The sequence below is a fragment of the Musca autumnalis genome, unplaced genomic scaffold (assembly GCF_047663935.1).
Source record: "Musca autumnalis isolate F117 unplaced genomic scaffold, ASM4766393v1 scaffold_5, whole genome shotgun sequence".
Lineage (NCBI taxonomy): Eukaryota > Metazoa > Arthropoda > Insecta > Diptera > Muscidae > Musca > Musca autumnalis.
Window position 1 is genome coordinate 25278535 of NW_027412088.1, and position 19147 is coordinate 25297681.

At 39.6% G+C, this 19147-nt stretch overlaps 1 protein-coding gene across 4 annotated transcripts in view; it reads left to right on the top strand.

Annotated features, from left to right (window-relative positions):
- Nucleotides 1-14783, top strand: part of LOC141386428 (uncharacterized) — a 60746-nt gene extending 45963 nt beyond the window's left edge. For all 4 annotated transcript variants that reach the window (XM_073954891.1, XM_073954888.1, XM_073954890.1 and 1 more), the window contains 7 exons: nt 2165-2273; nt 2339-2504; nt 7161-7185; nt 7257-7456; nt 7538-8649; nt 13470-13658; nt 13973-14783. In XM_073954891.1, coding sequence (XP_073810992.1) covers nt 2202-2273; nt 2339-2504; nt 7161-7185; nt 7257-7456; nt 7538-8649; nt 13470-13658; nt 13973-14107 — 1899 coding nt within the window. In that variant the 5' untranslated portion in view covers nt 2165-2201 and the 3' untranslated portion in view covers nt 14108-14783. The remainder of the gene's footprint in view (nt 1-2164; nt 2274-2338; nt 2505-7160; nt 7186-7256; nt 7457-7537; nt 8650-13469; nt 13659-13972) is intronic.
- Nucleotides 14784-19147: the final 4364 nt, after the last annotated feature.

Consider the following 19147-nt stretch of genomic DNA (forward strand, 5'->3'; position numbering starts at 1 on the left):
AATCGTCCGTCGTAGTTCAACGAGCTTATTACATAGCTTTTTCTTGTGAGCAAATCCATATTTTTTCAAATAATGGCCCGAAAACTATAAAAATAACTAGAGTGACCAACTAAAATGGTTGTTGGGCACGATAACCATGGGCACCTAATAATTCACTCAACATGAAATCAAGTTCGAAGGTGGATTATGTCGAAGAATTCGAGTACCTCCCACACAAAAGTTTACGATTCATATTAGCTCAATGATACGGGACCTACATTTTACAGCAGAGTGTGAACGGCGTGTTAAGACACCACTGTACAGAAGTTTTAGGTGGCTGAAATACTGAGGAAATGACATCTACATTACGCTGAGGGGTATTTTTGCCACCGTTGAAAATGTGATGCTGTCCGGCCTGGAAATTGGAGAATTTAAAAACTTTTTTCCTGCAATAATTTTCAATTCCTGAATTTCTTTGAGCAACATAATACCCTGTTGTCGGTTAAACGATGATCTCATTTGTAAAACTCGAAACCCGTTTTTATGTATCCTTGACTTTGAAAGCAACATAAACATAAAAACATCTCCAACAACATAAAGTGTCAAAACATGCGGCTGAGTGGCAGTAATTTCCTGCCACAACAACTTTTCATTATCCCCCCCGTTGATCCTTTTTAAAATTCCAAACAAATGTCGGTCGTCGTATCAACTCTCAACGATCTTCGAGGTCAAATGCAACGAAACGAAAACGAAAATATTCATAAGATACAAAAAAAGTGAAAATGTAAACAATGACTAATTTTGGCAATGAAATTTTAAATCAAATTTTGTTGTTGTTGTTGTGGTTGCTGTTATATTGGTCTCGTTACGGATTTATTTCGCAAAACAAGTTGGATTCCTTGAAACACAACAACAACAACAAAAAACGAACGAAACAAAACAGACATATCTGACATACTGCAATATAATCATCAGGCAGTGATCTCACATACAAAACAGGGTTGCCGGGTTGGCACAAACACGTTTTCGTATAGAAGCAATTTAAAATATCATATTTGTTCATTACATAATATAAAAAATGGGAAATTATAATAGAGAAGCTAACAATTTGTGGGTAATTAGCCCAAAAAAAATGGGTAATTTTTGGGCAAAGACCCATTTTTGGTTATGTATTTAAGTATTAATTTTTTTTGGACATTTGTGGTCTGTTCCAATACTTCAAGAATCTACTAACTTTTACAATTGTTTTCGATAACATAAAGGCAGGTTCTGGAACAGAGCATTGGCGAACTTTTTTTGCTGGACAATTTTTCTTATAGTTTTGGTACAATGGCTAGCACATCCGTCTTGGACACTTATTATCTCGATTCCATACCCATGCCAGACAACATCACATTTTAAATGGTGACAAAAATACCTCTGAGTATCTCAGACAATTTAAAATAAATAAAAAGTAGATCCCATATCATTGAGCTGGAATGAACTGGGATGCACTAATTTATATGATGACGTGAACCTAAAAATATAATAATGTTTCTGACTCCTAAGAATATTTACGGAATTCTGGAATTCCATAATACTTTTATTATTCTACCATTAAAAATTCCTATAAACCGACCAAAAAAAATTTTTTGGTCGAAAATATTGGGCATTTTTCGACCAATTTTTTTTAATTAACAATCATTTGGTCTGTTCCAGTACTGAAAGAATCTACTAATTTAAAAGTTTTTTTTTTTTTGATAACTTAAAGAAAAAATGTATCGTATTAATAATTAGTGGCTTCTTGCAGACTCTGTTTTCCTATCGACCGACCAAAAAAAAATCCTAACCAAAAACATCCCTTCCAATCGACCAAAAAATATAAATTTTTTTTACCAAAAATCGTTCTACTTCGGCAGTCATGAGTATGGGATACATTCACACACATAAATGGTGGGACTTGCTGGCTGGTTGGCTCGCGGCTGGCTGACAGGCTAATTGTTTGACCGCCAAAACGACTGTTGCCCTGTTTTTATTTTTTTAAATATTTATAACTGAAAATCGATGCTATCAAATGACTTCATCTCAATTCTTTGAATGTCCATTTTTTTAACAAATTAATTTATTTTTATTTCCATAACAAATCTTTGTAATTTCAATATTTTTAATGTTTTTCTTTTTGTTGTCTCTTCTCTTTTTTTTGCAGGAACCACACGCATTTGTTTTAAGAAGAATTTAAAATAATGCAGTACAACCGTTCGGAAAATTATTCCTCTTCTTTAAGAGATTCACCACCAAAATGGACCAGTGGCAAGGTTGTTTAAATTTTGCCTTCATTTTGAATTTTTGAAATTTTGTTTTTTTTTTAATTATTTTTCAGGATCATAAGACAGGTTATTCTTATAAAACCTCTGCAGCATATCAGTATTCCACTGGTGGCTCTGCCAGTGGCTCTTATCAGGATAAGCCAGTCGATAAAAATATCGATCAATTAGATGCTCTGTTGGAAGATTTGAAAAATGAAAGAGAAATAACCAGAGATAGAGGTAAGAGAAAATGTTTAAATTTTTTGATTAATAATGAACAAATACCCGGTACATGGTGGAAAGATTTCCGGTTCAAATGAAAACAAATTTGGCCAAGATCTTCTGGGTTCGATACCCAGGTGAGAGTATTGTCTCAATTAGTATGTAGGAAATACCGTTTAGAAATGATAAATGGGAATGATCCCTTGTCTCTTCGGGGATGTTTGTGGGAAAATAAGTAAATATAGTACAGAAGACGCAGATGGCCTTATCGAGAGCAAAATACCCTCAGTCTATGAACATACAAAAAAGCAATACAATACTTGGCTCTGGGTCTTTTTCTCTAGGAATATGGCTCCTTCGATGGGTTGTAGCCACAGAGCTACTGGAGATAGTTGAGTAGGTTTGACGGGGCGGTTGAAAATGTTCAGGGTGTCGTGCGGGCCTGTGTTGCATGCTGAGCAGATGTTTTGCACGTTGTCATCGATCTTTGCCCTATAGGAACTCAGACGGCTGCACCATCCCGAGCGTAGTTGAGCAAAAACTAATCTTGTTTGTCGAGGCAGTTGGCGCTCCTCAGCTGCGATAGATGAGGGATGTTCTCCGTGGACCGCATTCACACGATAGTTGCTTATGGCATCTGTGACTGCATCTGTGAGAATGCTATTTAAACCTGCTTAATTGGCTTGCTGATCTGCGCGTTATCCTCTCTTTCCCCATCAACCCGATCAAGTACTGCAACGAAAGCATGCAATGTTTCGCTGTACTGGTTCACTAAAGACATGAGAAGGCACCCTATTGTAGATCTAAGGCCGGCATTCTGACTGGTTTGAATATTTTTCCGTCGATTTGTACTTATATTTGCAAACCAGACTGGCGCTTCTGAAACAAGAGGTGCTTCTATAGACCCTTTCTGAAACAAGGGGTGCTTCTATGGACCCTTTCTGAAGCAAGGGGTGCTTCTATGGACCCTTTCTGAAGCAAGGGGTGCTTCTATAGGCCCTTTCTGAAACAAGGGATGCTTCTATAGACCCTTTCTGAAACAAGGGATGCTTCTATAGACCCTTTCTGAAACAAGGGGTGCTTCTATAGACCCTTTCTGAAACAAGGGGTGCTTCTATAGACCCTTTCTGAAACAAGGGGTGCTTCTATAGACCCTTTCTGAAACAAGGGGTGCTTCTATAGACCCTTTCTGAAACAAGGGGTGCTTCTATAGACCCTTTCTGAAACAAGGGGTGCTTCTATAGACCCTTTCTGAAACAAGGGGTGCTTCTATAGACCCTTTCTGAAACAAGGGGTGCTTCTATAGACCCTTTCTGAAACAAGGGGTGCTTCTATAGACCCTTTCTGAAACAAGGGGTGCTTCTATAGACCCTTTCTGAAACAAGGGGTGATTCTATAGACCCTTTCTGAAACAAGGGGTGCTTCTATAGACCCTTTCTGAAACGAGGGGTGCTTCTATATACCATTTCTGAAACAAGGGGTGCTTCTATAGACCCTTTCTGAAACAAGGGGTGCTTCTATAGACCCTTTCTGAAACAAGGGGTGCTTCTATAGACCCTTTCTGAAGCAAGGGGTGCTTCTATAGAACCTTTCTGAAACAAGGGGTGCTTCTATAGACCCTTTCTGAAACAAGGGGTACTTCTATAGACCCTTTCTGAAACAAGGGGTGCTTCTATAGACCCTTTCTGAAACAAGGGGTGCTTCTATAGAGCCTTTTTGAAACAAGGGGTGCTTCTATACACCCTTTCTGAAAGAAAAGGTGCTTCTATATACCCTTTCTGAAACAAGGGGTGCTTCTATAGACCCTTTCTGAAACAAGGGGTTATTCTATATACCCTTTCTGAAACAAGGGGTGCTTCTTTACACCCTTTTTGAAACAAGGGGTGCTTCTATAGACTCTTTCTGAAACAAGGGGTACTTCTTTAGACCCTTTCTGAAACAAGGGGTGCTTCTATAGACCCTTTCTGAAACAAGGGCTGCTTCTATAGACCCTTTCTGAAACAAGGGCTGCTTCTATAGACCCTTTCTGAAACAAGGGCTGCTTCTATAGACCCTTTCTGAAACAAGGGCTGCTTCTATAGACCCTTTCTGAAACAAGGGCTGCTTCTATAGACCCTTTCTGAAACAAGGGCTGCTTCTATAGACCCTTTCTGAAACAAGGGCTGCTTCTATAGACCCTTTCTGAAACAAGGGCTGCTTCTATAGACCCTTTCTGAAACAAGGGGTGCTTCTATAGACCCTTTCTGAAACAAGGGATGCTTCTATAGACTTCTGAAAGAAAGGGGTTTTCACTTGAAACCTTGGACCTCTCTTTCTAGATCATTAAGATCCCTCCTGACAGGACCGGACATTGTTCATACATCTCAGCTAGTCGCAGATAGCTGTGAAGGTGCCCCTAGTATTTTGGGGTTATTTGTGGTCGAAATTCTGCTGCCATCGACCATGACGTTCAAATCAGTGCTCATCTCTGCCGTCCATGTGGTGAACAGAGTGGCTTTAGATTTAATGGCGGATATTTGCAAATTCCTCGCGTGGAAAAAGGTGGTACGATCAGTCAAATAGGAGTTCAGCCTTTCGCAAATGACATCAGGGAAGGTACCTGACGCCAAGATTGGGCAATCACCCGCATACATTACGATCTCAATGTCATCTGGAGGGGACACAATACAGGAGAGATAGAGGCTAAAAAGTTCCTGTTTCCCTCCATGGGGCTTAGACTTATTGTTCCTGAATTCCACGTACGACTAGCGTCTACACATATAATTTATTATCCAACGATGCAAACGTAGCCGGAAGGTAGTCTGCTCTATGTGCTCAAACAGCGTGAAGTTCTTGACATTATCAGAGGCATTTAATAAGTCGAGCGCCACCATCACTGTTCTATTACACGGCTTGTTCTGGTTGAGTTCCCGACTAATATGGCGGGCAACGCTGTTGTCGTGCTGTGCTACTTACGAAACCCATGCTTGTGATCGACAACTGGATACCTATTTCTGACGCTGGGGAGGACTAACCCCTCAGGGGTCTTTGCTACGGACGAAAAAAAGCGAAATCGGTCTGTCCACTTTTCTTGACATCCTTATCTGACTTCAGTAGCGAGACCACTCTGTCCATTTTCCAGACTTCGGTAACGATGTGGTTGGCTAGCGACAGGTTGAGAACTTTAGTGAGATACACGCCTTCTGGCACATTCATCTTTTTCAGCTTTACCATGGAGATTCCATCGCTTTGGATAATTTAGCGTTCCTGATGACATTCGTAACATCATCCATTGTAAATTGTGGTGGTTTATCCACGACAGGAAGATATATAATACGACGTACTACTCTTCTCTTCGCCATGGCACTCGCGTGGTGCATGACAAACTGTCGATTGAAATAACTTGTGCACCTCGTCGGATCAGTCAGTTTAACATCGCCGAACGTGACTGAGGTCCTATCTTCCTTATTTCCAGGTTTCGAAAGTGACTTTACGGTTCCGCTAATGCTCGGCGACCAACCTGTTAACTTCCAGTGTCAGCTCCTTGACAGTACAAAACCTAAAGCTATCTTTCAGCTCAGCCAGCGATATACCCCTCTGGTCGTTTCCGAGGCCCGAATGCCTCAACACGTGATGAGCATTAAAGTTTCCCAAGACCAGACGGTTATGACCTTCCAAAAGCGGGTTAATGATGGGCCTATAACACCGTCCGACAGCCAAAATTACATATGATCCGGACTATATACGTCTGAAACTATAGGAAAAATGGGGTAAAATGGCCCTTACGATTTTTCATTTTCTTTTGCTCTTGGGGAACTGCGGGGGAGTAGCGTATTCTGCTGACGAGAACGACGAAGGACTGGGGAATTGGGTTCACATAGTCCCCATCGTAGTCCCTCGTATGTACAAGCCCAGAACAGCCCCTGAGATGTACCCACTCCCGACTTCTATTGTATCTCACAGATGTTTGAGTGTGGTGGATACGAATGTGACAAACTGAACACAAATAAATTGGTCCTAGGGTTTCCTAAGTCCAGGTACGGACCGGAAGAATCCGGAGCAGGCATTCCGGAATATGCTGTTCCAAACATAGAAAAACGATACAACTACAAACATATATGCACTGAGGTGGGAGCCGTTGACCGGAACACGGGAGTTGTGTTGCTCCGGTTCAATCCTGTGTCGAAAAACCCTCCTGCGTGTGATGGGCAGGACAACAGGATGTGGTGTAACATGCTGCGTTTGTTGTTGGGGAGACCGCTGGAGTGTCTCGTATTCCGACGACGAATTTGGAGACACGTTGGTAAATGTTCTGGAGCAAAAAGCAGAAACATAACTCCTATCGCAGTAGTTCTGGAGGCGTCTAAGACTAAATTAGCCATTTGCTACATCCATTACATCTCACCGATGTTGACATGTGATGGATGAGGATCTGATAAACGACACAGGGTTCTTCTCTAACCCGAAATGGACTAAAAGAGCTCGGAGCAGGCATTCCGAGATACATTTCCGCTCCCTCTTCTATCAACAAAACCCCCTTTAGGAAGTCTTCTATCAACAGTAGAACCCTTTAGGAGGTTCTCCATTGTCACTTTTCGGCAAACGTATTCTACCCATGGCTACATAATCTTCCCTTTCCGATTTTTTATTATCCAATATTTATTCTTTCGTTTTTCTTTTCTCTTTTCTTTTCAGATCATTCTATGAACTATAGAACCATGTAAGTTTATAATTGGTCCCTTTCAACATCTTATTGGAATCTAAACATATTTTCCTTTCATTTTCCATTAGTGAGCGGTCTACCAATGAGGATCCCTTAACCGGTACTGTTACCAAGACCACAAAAGTCATAAAAACTGTGAAAAATGTGGGCGGTGGTGGTTTGGATGATAGCGAATTGTATCCCACATCAGATTACAGTACCCTGAGATCGAATGGTACATTGGTGCGCAATGATTATCAGACACTGGAAAAGCCCTATGTACCCACAAGTAAGTAGAATTATCACAAAAAAACCCCTCTTCACATCTTACTTATCTCCCATTCCTCTCTGTCTCTCTCTCTCTCTTTAGGCAATCTCTCACCCGGTGGCGGATTCTATGAAACCAAACATCAAACCAAAATCTACGAAAGCAACCGTTCATTGAATAAACCCGAATTTGTGCCAGTTGCCAATTCCACGGCCGTCTCCAATACCAACACCAATGTCACCCTTCTTCAAGAGGATTTGAAAAATCTCACCGTTAGTGAAGATATCCTACCCGTACCCGGTACTAAGGTCACAACCACCGTACGCACTTATACCTATGAGATACCAGCTAATGCTCCAATACCAGCTACCTCGAATACGCTGAGTCGTAAAATTCAATACAATACCGTGCAAACGAATGAAACTAATAATTTGGTCCAACCACATCCTGTCCACACCATACCCCAGACTGTGGTCTACAATACGGAAAGTTATTCAACATTGAACAAGGATAAGAAGCCGATTGCCACCAATGTCAATTATGAGGTGCGGGAACATTATGAAACGAATACATTGAGAAACAACACATTGCCGCTGCAGCCAAGAAATCATCAACCGGTATCACCGTCAATACCCCCACCAAGTGGTGGTGAACCAGGACCCGTTGGTAGCAGCACCGTTGTTTATAACATCCACAATACAACAACCACAACGAACACCGAAAGACCCGGAGGACCATATCCACCACATAGTCCCAACAATCAGGGACCTCACAGTCCCGCCCATGGACCCGTAGGTCCCCATCATGGACCAGGCGTACCACCTCATGGACCCACAACACATCACTATATTTACAAGGAATCTACCAATACCATCAACACCATCCAAGGTGGTCCACCACATGATCAACCCCACCATCCACATCACAGCCCTAATAGACCCGTTGGTGGTTATCCACCCAATGGTAATGCTGGTTATCCACCAACTAATGGTGGTCCTGGTTATCCACCTGCCAATGGTCATCCACCAAGCTCGAACATAACTTATAATTATTCATCAACTACCAACACAACTAATACACGAGGTGGTCCCAATTATGGTTCACCATCGACAACGTTGCCACCAGCACCCTTCCCTGTGGAAGGTGTTGAATATCCTTTGACTAATGGTAATCCACCACAACGTGTTGAGGAGCTAATGCAATCTCTGGGAAATGTAAGTAATAATTGATAAAGAAGAAGAAAAAGGAAAGGAAAGTTAGCCTTGGCCATAGCTTAGAAATCTCAGATTAGGTTTGAGAAATAAGAAAAATAAATAAAAAAAAATGATATAAGAACACCTCCCCAAGGGTTCTTCTATAGATAGAAAGCCTCTCTATAGATAGATGACTTCCCGAAGGGCTCTTCTATAGATAGATGCAATTTTAAAGGGGTCTTCTACAAACAGAAAACTTCCTAAGAAGTCTTCTATAGATAGATGACTTCATAAAGGGTTCTTCTTTACATAGAAGACCTTCCAAAAGGGGTCCCCTATATACAGAAGACCTCCTAAAGGATCTCCTATGAGTGCAAGACCTCTTAACGGATTCTTCTATAAACAAACGACTTCCTAAAGGGGTGTTTTACAGACAAAAGACTTCCTCACGAGGTATTTTATAGATAGAAGGCCTCTGGAGATCTTCTAAAGCAGTCTTCTATATATAAAGGAGTCTTGTGTATCCCTCTAAAGGTATATTTCATAGATAGAAGATTCCCTTAAGCGATCTTTTCCAACAAGGACCTTTAATAAATAAAAGAAGGTCTTCCAAGGGCTATTTTTAGATAGAAGACTTCCTAATAGGGGAATCTTATAGCAACAGGGTTCTTCTATAGATAGAAGACCTTCTAAAGTGGATCTCTAAAAGGGGTCTTCTGTAGATACAAGGCCTTCTAAAGGGGTCTTATGTAGATATAAGTCCTTCTAAAGGGGCCTTCTGTAGAAAGTAGCCTCCTAAAAGGGTCTCCTGTGGATAGACGACCTTCTAAAGGGGTATTCTTTAGATAAAAGCCCTTCTAACGGGGTCTTCAGGGGATAGAAGAGCTCTTAAGTTGTCTTCTGTAGATTAAAGACCTCCTAAAGTAAACTATTGTAGATAGAAGACCTCCTAAAATACCCATCTGTAGATAGGATACCTTCTAAAGAGGTCTTCTCAAGACATAGGACCTCTTAACTGGGTCTTCTGTAGATAGAAACCCTTCTAACAGGGTCTTCTGTACACAGAAGACATCCTAAAAGGTCTTCTGTAGAGAAGAGACCTCCCAAAGGGGTCTTCTATAGATAAGAGACCTCCCAAATGGGTCTTTTGTAGATAGAAGGCCTCATAAAGTGGTCTTCTATAGACTAAAGATCTCCTAAAGTAAACTTTTGTAGATAGAAGAACACCTAAAGTTGTCTCCTGTAAATAAAAGAACTCCCAAAGGACCTTCTGTAGATAAAAGCCTCCTAAAGGGGTATTCTCTAGAGATAGATAGAAGACCTCCTAAAGCGATCTTCTGTAGATAAGACCCCTATAGGAGTCTTCTGTGAATAGAAGACCCCCTAAAGACGTCTTCTGTAGTTAAGAGACCTCCCAAATGGGTCTTCTGTAGAAGAAAACCTCCTAAAGGGGTCTTCTGGTGAAACAAGACTCTCTAAAGTTGTCTTCTGTACAAAGAAGACCCTCTAAAGTGGGCTTCTGTAGAAAGAAGATTCTCTAAAGTTGTCTTCTGAAGAAAGAAGACTCTCCAAAGTGGTCTTCTGTAGAAAGAATACTCTCTACAGTGGTCTTCTGTTGATAAGGGACCTCCCAAAGGAATCTTCTATAGAAAAGAGACCTCCTAAAGTGGTATTCTGTTGATAGAAGACCTCCTCTTTTGTAGATTTAAAACCTAGTAACTGGGTCTTCTCTAGATAGAAGACCTCACAAGGGTTCTTTGATACATAGGAGACCCCTTAAAGTAGTCTTACGTAGATAGAAGACCTCCTAAAGTGGTCTTCTGTAGATAGAAGGCCTTATAAAGGGGTCTTCCGTAGAAATAAGACTCTCTAAAGGGGTCTTCTATAATAAGGAGACCTCCTGAAGTGGTATTCTGTAGATAGAAGACCTCGTAAAGTGGTCTTCTGTAGATAGAAAACCTAGTAACCGAGTCTTCTGTAGATAGAAGACCTCACAAGGACTCTGTGGTACATAGGAGACCCCTTAAAGGGGTCTTACGTAGATAGAAGACCTCCTAAAGGGGTCTTACGTAGATAGAAGACCTCCTAAAGGGATCTTCTATAGATAGAAGACCTCCTAACGGGGTCTTCTATAGATAGAATACTTCCTGAAGGGGTCTTCTTTTTATAGAAGACCTCCTAAAGGGGCCTTCTTTAAATAGAAGACCTTCTAAAGGGGTCTTCTATTGACAGAAGACCTCCAAGAAGGGTGTTCGATAGATAGATATCCCGAAGGGGTCTTCTGTAAAAAATAAGACCTCCTGAAGTGGTCTTCTGTAGATAGATTACCTCTAAAATGGATCTTCTGCAGATAGAGAACCTTATAAGAGGTAGTTTTTAGATAGAAGACCTCCTAAAGAGTATTCTTTAGACAGAAAACCTACTAAGGAGGTCTTCTATAGAGAGAAGACCTCCAAACGAGGACTTCTGTAGATAGAAGACCTTCTAAATGGGTCTCCTATGCATGGAAGACTTCCCAAATAGGTTTTATTTTAGATAGAAGACCTCCTAAAGTGGTCTTCTCTAAAACAAGAAGACCTTCTAAAGTGGTCTTCTCTAAAACAAGAAGACCTTCTAAAGGGGTCTTCTCTAAAACAAGAAGACCTTCTAAAGGGGTCTTCTGTAGATAGATTACCTCTAAAAAGGGTATTTTGTAGATGGAAGACCTTCTAAGGAGGTCTTCTATAGCTGGAAGACCTCCTTAAGGGGTCTTCTATGGGTAGAAGACCTCCTGATGGTGTCTTTTATAAATAATGGACCTTCTAAATGAGTCTTCCATAGAAGACCCCTTCAAAGAGTCTTCTTTCTACGGAAGAAGACCTCCTAAAGAGAAGGAAGAAGACCTCCTAAAGTGGTCTTCTGTAGATAGAAGGCCTTATAAAGGGGTCTTCCGTAGAAAGTAGACTCTCTAAAGGGGTCTTCTCACAAGGAATCTGTGGTACATAGGAGACCTCTTAAAGGGGTCTTACGTAGATAGAAGACCTCCTAAGGGGATCTTCTATAGATAGAAGACCTCCTAACGGGGTCTTCTATAGATAGAATACTTCCTGAAGGGGTCTTCTTTTTATAGAAGACCTTCTAAAGGGGCCTTCTTTAAATAGACGACCTTCTAAAGGGGTCTTCTATTGACAGAAGACCTCCAAGAAGGGTGTTCGATAGATAGATATCCCGAAGGGGTCTTCTGTAAAAAATAAGACCTCCTGAAGTGGTCTTCTGTAGATAGATTACCTCTAAAATGGATCTTCTGCAGATAGAGAACCTTATAAGAGGTAGTTTTTAGATAGAAGACCTCCTAAAGAGTATTCTTTAGACAGAAAACCTACTAAGGAGGTCTTCTATAGAGAGAAGACCTCCAAACGGGGACTTCTGACCTCCTAAAGTGGTCTTCTGTAGATAGAAGGCCTTATGAAGGGGTCTTCCGTAGAAAGTAGACTCTCTAAAGGGGTCTTCTCACAAGGACTCTGTGGTACATAGGAGACCTCTTAAAGGGGTCTTACGTAGATAGAAGACCTCCTAAAGGGATCTTCTATAGATAGAAGACCTCCTAACGGGGTCTTCTATAGATAGAATACTTCCTGAAGGGGTCTTCTTTTTATAGAAGACCTTCTAAAGGGGCCTTCTTTAAATAGACGACCTTCTAAAGGGGTCTTCTATTGACAGAAGACCTCCAAGAAGGGTGTTCGATAGATAGATATCCTGAAGGGGTCTTCTGTAAAAAATAAGACCTCCTGAAGTGGTCTTCTGTAGATAGATTACCTCTAAAATGGATCTTCTGCAGATAGAGAACCTTATAAGAGGTAGTTTTTAGATAGAAGACCTCCTAAAGAGTATTCTTTAGACAGAAAACCTACTAAGGAGGTCTTCTATAGAGAGAAGACCTCCAAATGGGGACTTCTGTAGATAGAAGACCTTCTAAATGGGTCTCCTATGCATGGAAAACTTCCCAAAAGCGTTTTATTTTAGATAGAAGACCTCCTAAAGACCTTCTAAAGGGGTCTTCTGTAGATAGAAGACCTCCTGATGGTGTCTTTTATAAATAATGGACCTTCTAAATGAGTCTTCCATAGATACAAGACATCCTGTTTTCTATAGATAGAAGACCTCCGTAAGGGGTATTTTGTAGATAGAAGACCTCCTAAAGGGCTCTTCTATAGATAGGAAACGTCTTAGAGATGTCTTCTTCAGATATAAGACCTCCTTAAAGGGCGCCTATACTAGAGTTGTGCCAACGGAACTATATGGAACGATATAGTTCACTTCGCAGTTCCAATGGCCCACATTTTTTCTTTGAGCAAACTGCGTATACTTAACATCACACGTTATATTTCATAATGTTACTCATACGTTTTTTAAAAGGTCTTGCATGTATAGACTAGAGTTGGGTAATCTAGTTCCTAGTTCCTTGTACTAGAACTAGGAACTAGATTACCCAACTCTAGTCTATAGATGCAAGACCTTTTAAAGGGGTATTTTGTATAAAAACAAAAAACCTCCAAAGGGGGGTCTTCTGTAGATAGAAGACCTGCTAAATGTGTTTTCTTTATACAGAAGACCCCTAAAAGGGTCTTCTATAGTCATAAAACCTCCCACAGGTGTCTTCTGTAGAAAGAAGACTTCCTTAAGGTGTCTTCTGTAGGTAAAAAACTTCTTAGAGATGTCTTCATCAGATAAAATATCTTCTTTAGGAGCATCTATACATATAATACCTTCTAAATGGGTATTTTGTATACACAGAAGACCTCCTAGAGGTGTATAAACTTTTTACATCCCGATAATATTAATTTGTTCACTTGTTTTTTCAGACTGATGCTGTTGATAGACCCGATTTGAATACACCACGTAAACGTGAAATTGAAACTGCCGTTGCCACACCAAATCAACAACAAATACCATCGGTGAATAGAGCTGGCCGTGAGATTTACTATCCACCAGGACATGAAATGATGCTGACCAAACGTTCGGAAATGCATGCTTCAGGATCACAAGCTGGCGTAAGTTAAACAAACCCAGCAAAATACGCATTTAAAACCCCCTACTAACCCATTATTTTAACAAGGGCATGTCGCACGAAATAAGTAGTTACTTTTTGGCCACTTAAATAAGTAGTGAACTGAGCAGTCAAGGCTTTTAGTAACTAGTTATTTAACTACTTATTTAAGTGGTCAAAAAAATAATAACTACTTAATTCGCGCGAGATGCACTTGTTAAAATAATGGTTTAGTAGTGGGTTTTGTAATGAGTATTTTTGCTGGGATAAAATTCAAATTGTTTGTAATGTAAACATTTTAAAATTTTTGTTTTTCAGGGTCGTTGGGCCAAAGGTTCCGGAATGTATGAATATGAATCTGGTTCTAGATCGAAGACCACAACAAAATCTGGTGGTGCCATGGTACCCGTTTGCTTGCCCCTCTGCTGTGCTATGCCTTGCTCAATAATGTAATACTGTGTTTGTGTGCGTGTGTCCGGATGTGTCTTTCACGGAGGAGAATGTGCTCTCAACGAAACAGTTGGACTTTTTTTCTTCGTTTTGAAATACAAGTGTTTTTTATTAATTTTTCTGTTCAGATAAGACAATTTTTGTTGCCTCAAAAACTTGTCTTATTTATTATTTTTTTATAAAAGCCCAGTGATTTTATTTTTTTGTAAATAATAATAATTGTTATGTCTTGCTCATTTTTATGCTAAAAGCTTCCCCCCTATATGAATAATATTCAATAAAACGGGGTTTTATTACTTTTGGCGTGGTGGCTAGGGATCTACGGTATTTCGGCAGCTGGTGATAGACATATTAAAAATATATTTATATTTTTAGTAGGGGAAAATTTTGGAAGTCTAAAAAGTAGCTACCAAAAACAAGTATCAATAACAGCAAACCTGCCGTTCAACCACAGCCACTACGCCAATTGTAATAACTCCGCCTATGTTTTTAGTCTTTATTAACCCTTCAATTATTTGTTGTTGTATAAGCGTAAACTATAAAAATACTATATTAAAAATAATATTATATATCAATAATGTCTTGCTCAAATGAAAGAAAGAATGAAAAACCATTTGCTACAAAAAAAAAAATTGCGACTAACATTAAAAACTGATTTTTTAATAACGTTTCAAAAAAATAATAATATTTTTATATACACATAAGTGTGGTTAAACGAGTATAGATTTTTATAAACAAAACTAAAATGCAACAAAAACAAATGATTTATGTATGAAACGAAGTTTTATTATTTTTATTTTTTTCTAAGAATTTTTATTTTTGCTGTATCGAATATTAAGTATAAGTTTATATTAATATTATTAATAATAATAATTAATAAACATTAAAAACAAAAACCTAATTACCAGTGTATGAAATTAATGCAAAAATTAAAATAAATGTAACAACACATTTAAAAAATACCATATATATAAAAATAATAAAAAAGAAAAAATAAAATCTTAGGCGCTAAAAGCGTTTCTAACAAACCGAATCGGGGTGTAGTATTTTTATTGCAAAAGAAAGAAAGAATTTTCGCAGGTGACAAAAGATGTTTTGGAAATTCCCAACATAAATTTTTAGCATGATTATTCCACAGACAGACCCAATGAACCTAGAAGACCTCTTAAATGGGTCTTCTATATATAGAAGACATCCTAAAGGGGGTCCTCCATAGATAGAAGACATTCTAAAGGGGTCTTCAATAGATAGAAGACCTCCTAAAGGTGACTTCTATAGATTGAAGTCCTCCTAAAGGGATCTTCTACAGATAAAAGACCTCCTAAAGGGGGTCTTCTATAAATAGAATTCCTCCTAAAGGGGTCTTCTATAAATAGAAGACCTGCTAAAAGGGTCTTCTATAAATAGAAGACCTCCTAAAGGGGTCTTCTATAAATAGAAGACCTCCTAAAGGGGTCTTCTATACAAAGAAGACCTCCTAAAGGGGTCTTCTATACATAGAAGACATCCTAAAGGTGTCTTCTATAGATATAAGACCTCCTAAAGGTGACTTCTATAGAAAGAAGACCTCCTAAAGGTGTCTTATATTGATAGAAGACCTCCTAGAGGGGTATTCTATAGAAAGAAGACCTCCTAAAGGGGTCTTCTATAAATAGAAGGCCTCCTAAAGGGGACCTCTATAGAAAGAAGACCTCCTAAAGGGGTCTTCTTTAGATAGACCTCACAAAGTGGTATTTTATAGATAGAATCCTCCTAAAGGGGTCTTCTATAGATAGAAGACCTCCTAAAGGGGTATTCTATAGAAAGAAGACCTCCTAAAGGGGTATTCTATAGAAAGAAGACCTTCCAAAGTCTTCTATAGATAGAAGACCTCCTAAAGGGGTCTTCTGCAGATAGAAGACCTCCCAAAGTCTTCTATAGATAGAAGACCTCCTAAAGGGGTCTTCTATAGGAAGAAGACTTCCTAAAGGGGCCTGCTTTAGATAGAAGACCTCCAAAAGGGGCCTTCTTTTGATAGAAGGCCTCCTAAAGGGGTCTTCTACAGATAGAAGACCTCCTAAAGGGGTCTTCTGTAGATAGAAGACCTCCTAAAGGGGTCTTCCATAGATAGAAGACCTCCTAAAGGGGTATTCTATAAACCCCCTAACGGGGTCTGCTATAGATAGAAGACCTCCTATAGGGGTCTTCTATAGAAAGAAGACCTCCTATAGGGGTCTTCTGTAGAAAGAAGACCTCCTAAACGGGTCTTCTACAGATAGAATACATCCTAAAGGGGTCTTCTATAGAAGGATGACCTTCTAAAAGGGTCTTCTTAAGATAGAAGACCTCCTAACGGGGTCTTCTATACATAGAAGACCTCCAAAAGGAGTCTTCTATAGATAGAAGACCTCCTAAAGGGGTCTTCTATAGAAAGATGACCTCCTAAAGGGGTCTTCTTTAGATAGAAGACCTCCTAAATGGGTCTTCTATAGAAAAAAGACCTCCTAAACGGGTTTTCTGTAGATAGAAGACCTCCTAACGGGGTCATCTATACATAAAAGACCCCTAAAGGGGCCTTCTATAGATAGAAGACCTCCTAAAGGGGTCTTCTATAGATAGAAGACTTACTAAAGGGGTCTTCTATAGATAGAAGACATCCTAAAGGGGTCTTCTATAGAAAGAAGACCTCCTAAGGGGGTTTCTTTAGATAGAAGACCCCATAAAGTGGTATTCTATATTTAGAAGACCTCCTAAAGTGGTCTTCTATAGATAGAAGACCTTCTAAAGGGGACTCCTAAAGAAGGCTTCTGTATAAAGAAGACCTCGTAAAGGGGTCTTCTATAGATAGAAGACCTCCTAAAAGGGTCTTCTATAGATAGAAGACCTCCTAAAGGAGTACTCCATAGAACGAAGACCTCCTAAAGGGGTCTTCTATAGATAGAAGACCTCCTAAATGGGTCTTCTATAGATAGAAGCCCTAATAAAGGTGTCTTCTATAGATAGAAGACCTCCTAAAGGGGTCTTCTATAGAAAGAAGACCTCCTAAGGGGGTTTCTTTAGATAGAAGACCCCATAAAGTGGTATTCTATATTTAGAAGACCTCCTAAAGTGGTCTTCTATAGATAGAAGACCTTCTAAAGGGGACTCCTAAAGAAGGCTTCTGTATAAAGAAGACCTCGTAAAGGGGTCTTCTAAAGATAGAAGACCTCCTAAAAGGGTCTTCTATAGATAGAAGACCTCCTAAAGGAGTACTCCATAGAACGAAGACCTCCTAAAGGGGTCTTCTATAGATAGAAGACCTCCTAAATGGGTCTTCTATAGATAGAAGCCCTAATAAAGGTGTCTTCTATAGATAGAAGACCTCTTAAAGGGGTCTCCATAACATAGAAGACCTCTTAAAGGGGTCTTCTATGGAGACAGAAAACCTCCCAATGTCTTCTATAGATAGAATACTTCCTCCTAAAAGGGTCTTCTATAGCAAGAAGGCCTCCTAAAGGGGTCTTCTATAGATAGAAGACCTCCCAAAAGCGTCTTCTATAGATAGAATACTTCCAGAAGGGGTCTTATATAGATAGAAGACCATCTAAAGGGGTCTTCTATAGATAGAAGAACTCCTAAAGGGGTCTTCTATAAATAGAAGAACTCCTAAAGGTGTCTTCTATAGAAAGAAGACCTCCTAAATGGGTCTTCTATGGATAGAAGGCCTCTTGAAGGGGTCTTCTATAGATAGAAGACCTCCTAAAGGGGTCTTCTATAGAAAGAAGACCTCCTAAAGGGGTCTTCTATAGAAAGAAGACCTCCTAAAGGGGTCTTCAATAGATAGAAGGCCTCCTAAAGGGGTCTTCAAAAGATAGAAGAACTCCTTAAGGGATCTTCTATAGAAAGAAGACCTCCTAAAGTGGTTTTCTATACATAGAAGACCTCCTAAAGGGGTCTTCTATAGATAGAAGACATCATAAAGGGGTCTTCTTTAGATAGAAGACCTCCTAAAGGGGGCTTCTATAGAAAGAACACCTCCTAAATGGGTCTTTTATAGATAGAATATCTCCTAACGGGGTCTTTTACAGAAGACATCATAAAGGGGTCTTCTTTAGATAGAAGACCTCCTAAAGGGGTCTTCTATAGAAAGAACACCTCCTAAATGGGTTATTATAGATAGAATACCTCCTAACGGGAAATTCTGTACATAGAAAACTTCCTAAAGGTGTCTTCTAAAGATAGAAGACCTCCTAAAGGTGTCTTTAATAGATAAAAGACCTCCTAAAGGGGTCTTCTATAGGTAGAAGACCTTCTAAAGTGGTCTTCTATAGATAGAAGACCTCCGAAAGGTGTCTTCTATAGATAGAAGACCTCCTAAAGGGATCCCCTATAGATATAATATATCCTAAAGGGACTTCTAAAGGTAGAAGACCTTCTTAAGTGGTCTTCTATACATAGAATGCCCCCTAAAGGTGTCTTCTATAGATAGAATACCTCCTAAAGGGATCTCCTATAGAAAGAAGACCTCCTTTATGGGTCTTCTATACATAAAAGACCTCCTAAAGGGGTATTCTTACATAGAAGACATCCAAAAGAAGTCTTCTATACATAGAAAACCTCCTAAAGTAGTCTTCTATACATAGAAGACCTACTAAAGTGGTCTTCTATAGATAGAAGACCTCCGAAAGGTGTCTTCTATAGATAGAAGACCTCCTAAAGGGGTCTTCTATAGAAAGAGGACCTCCTAACGGGATCTTCTATAGAAAGAAGACCTCTTAAAGGGGTCTTCTATAGAAAGAAGACCTCCTATATGGGTCTTCTATAGATAGAAGACCTCCTAAATGGGTCTTCTATAGATAGAAGACCTCGTAAAAAGGGGTCTTCTAGAGGTAGAAGACCTCCTAAAGGGGTCTTCTATAGATAGAAGACCTCTTAAAGGCGTCTTCTGTACATAGAATACCTCCAAAAGGGGTCTTCTATAGATAGAATACCTCCTAAAGAGGTCTTCTATACATAGAAGAACTCCTTAAGAGGTCTTCTATACATAAAAGACCTCCTATATGGGTCTTCTATACACAGAAGGCC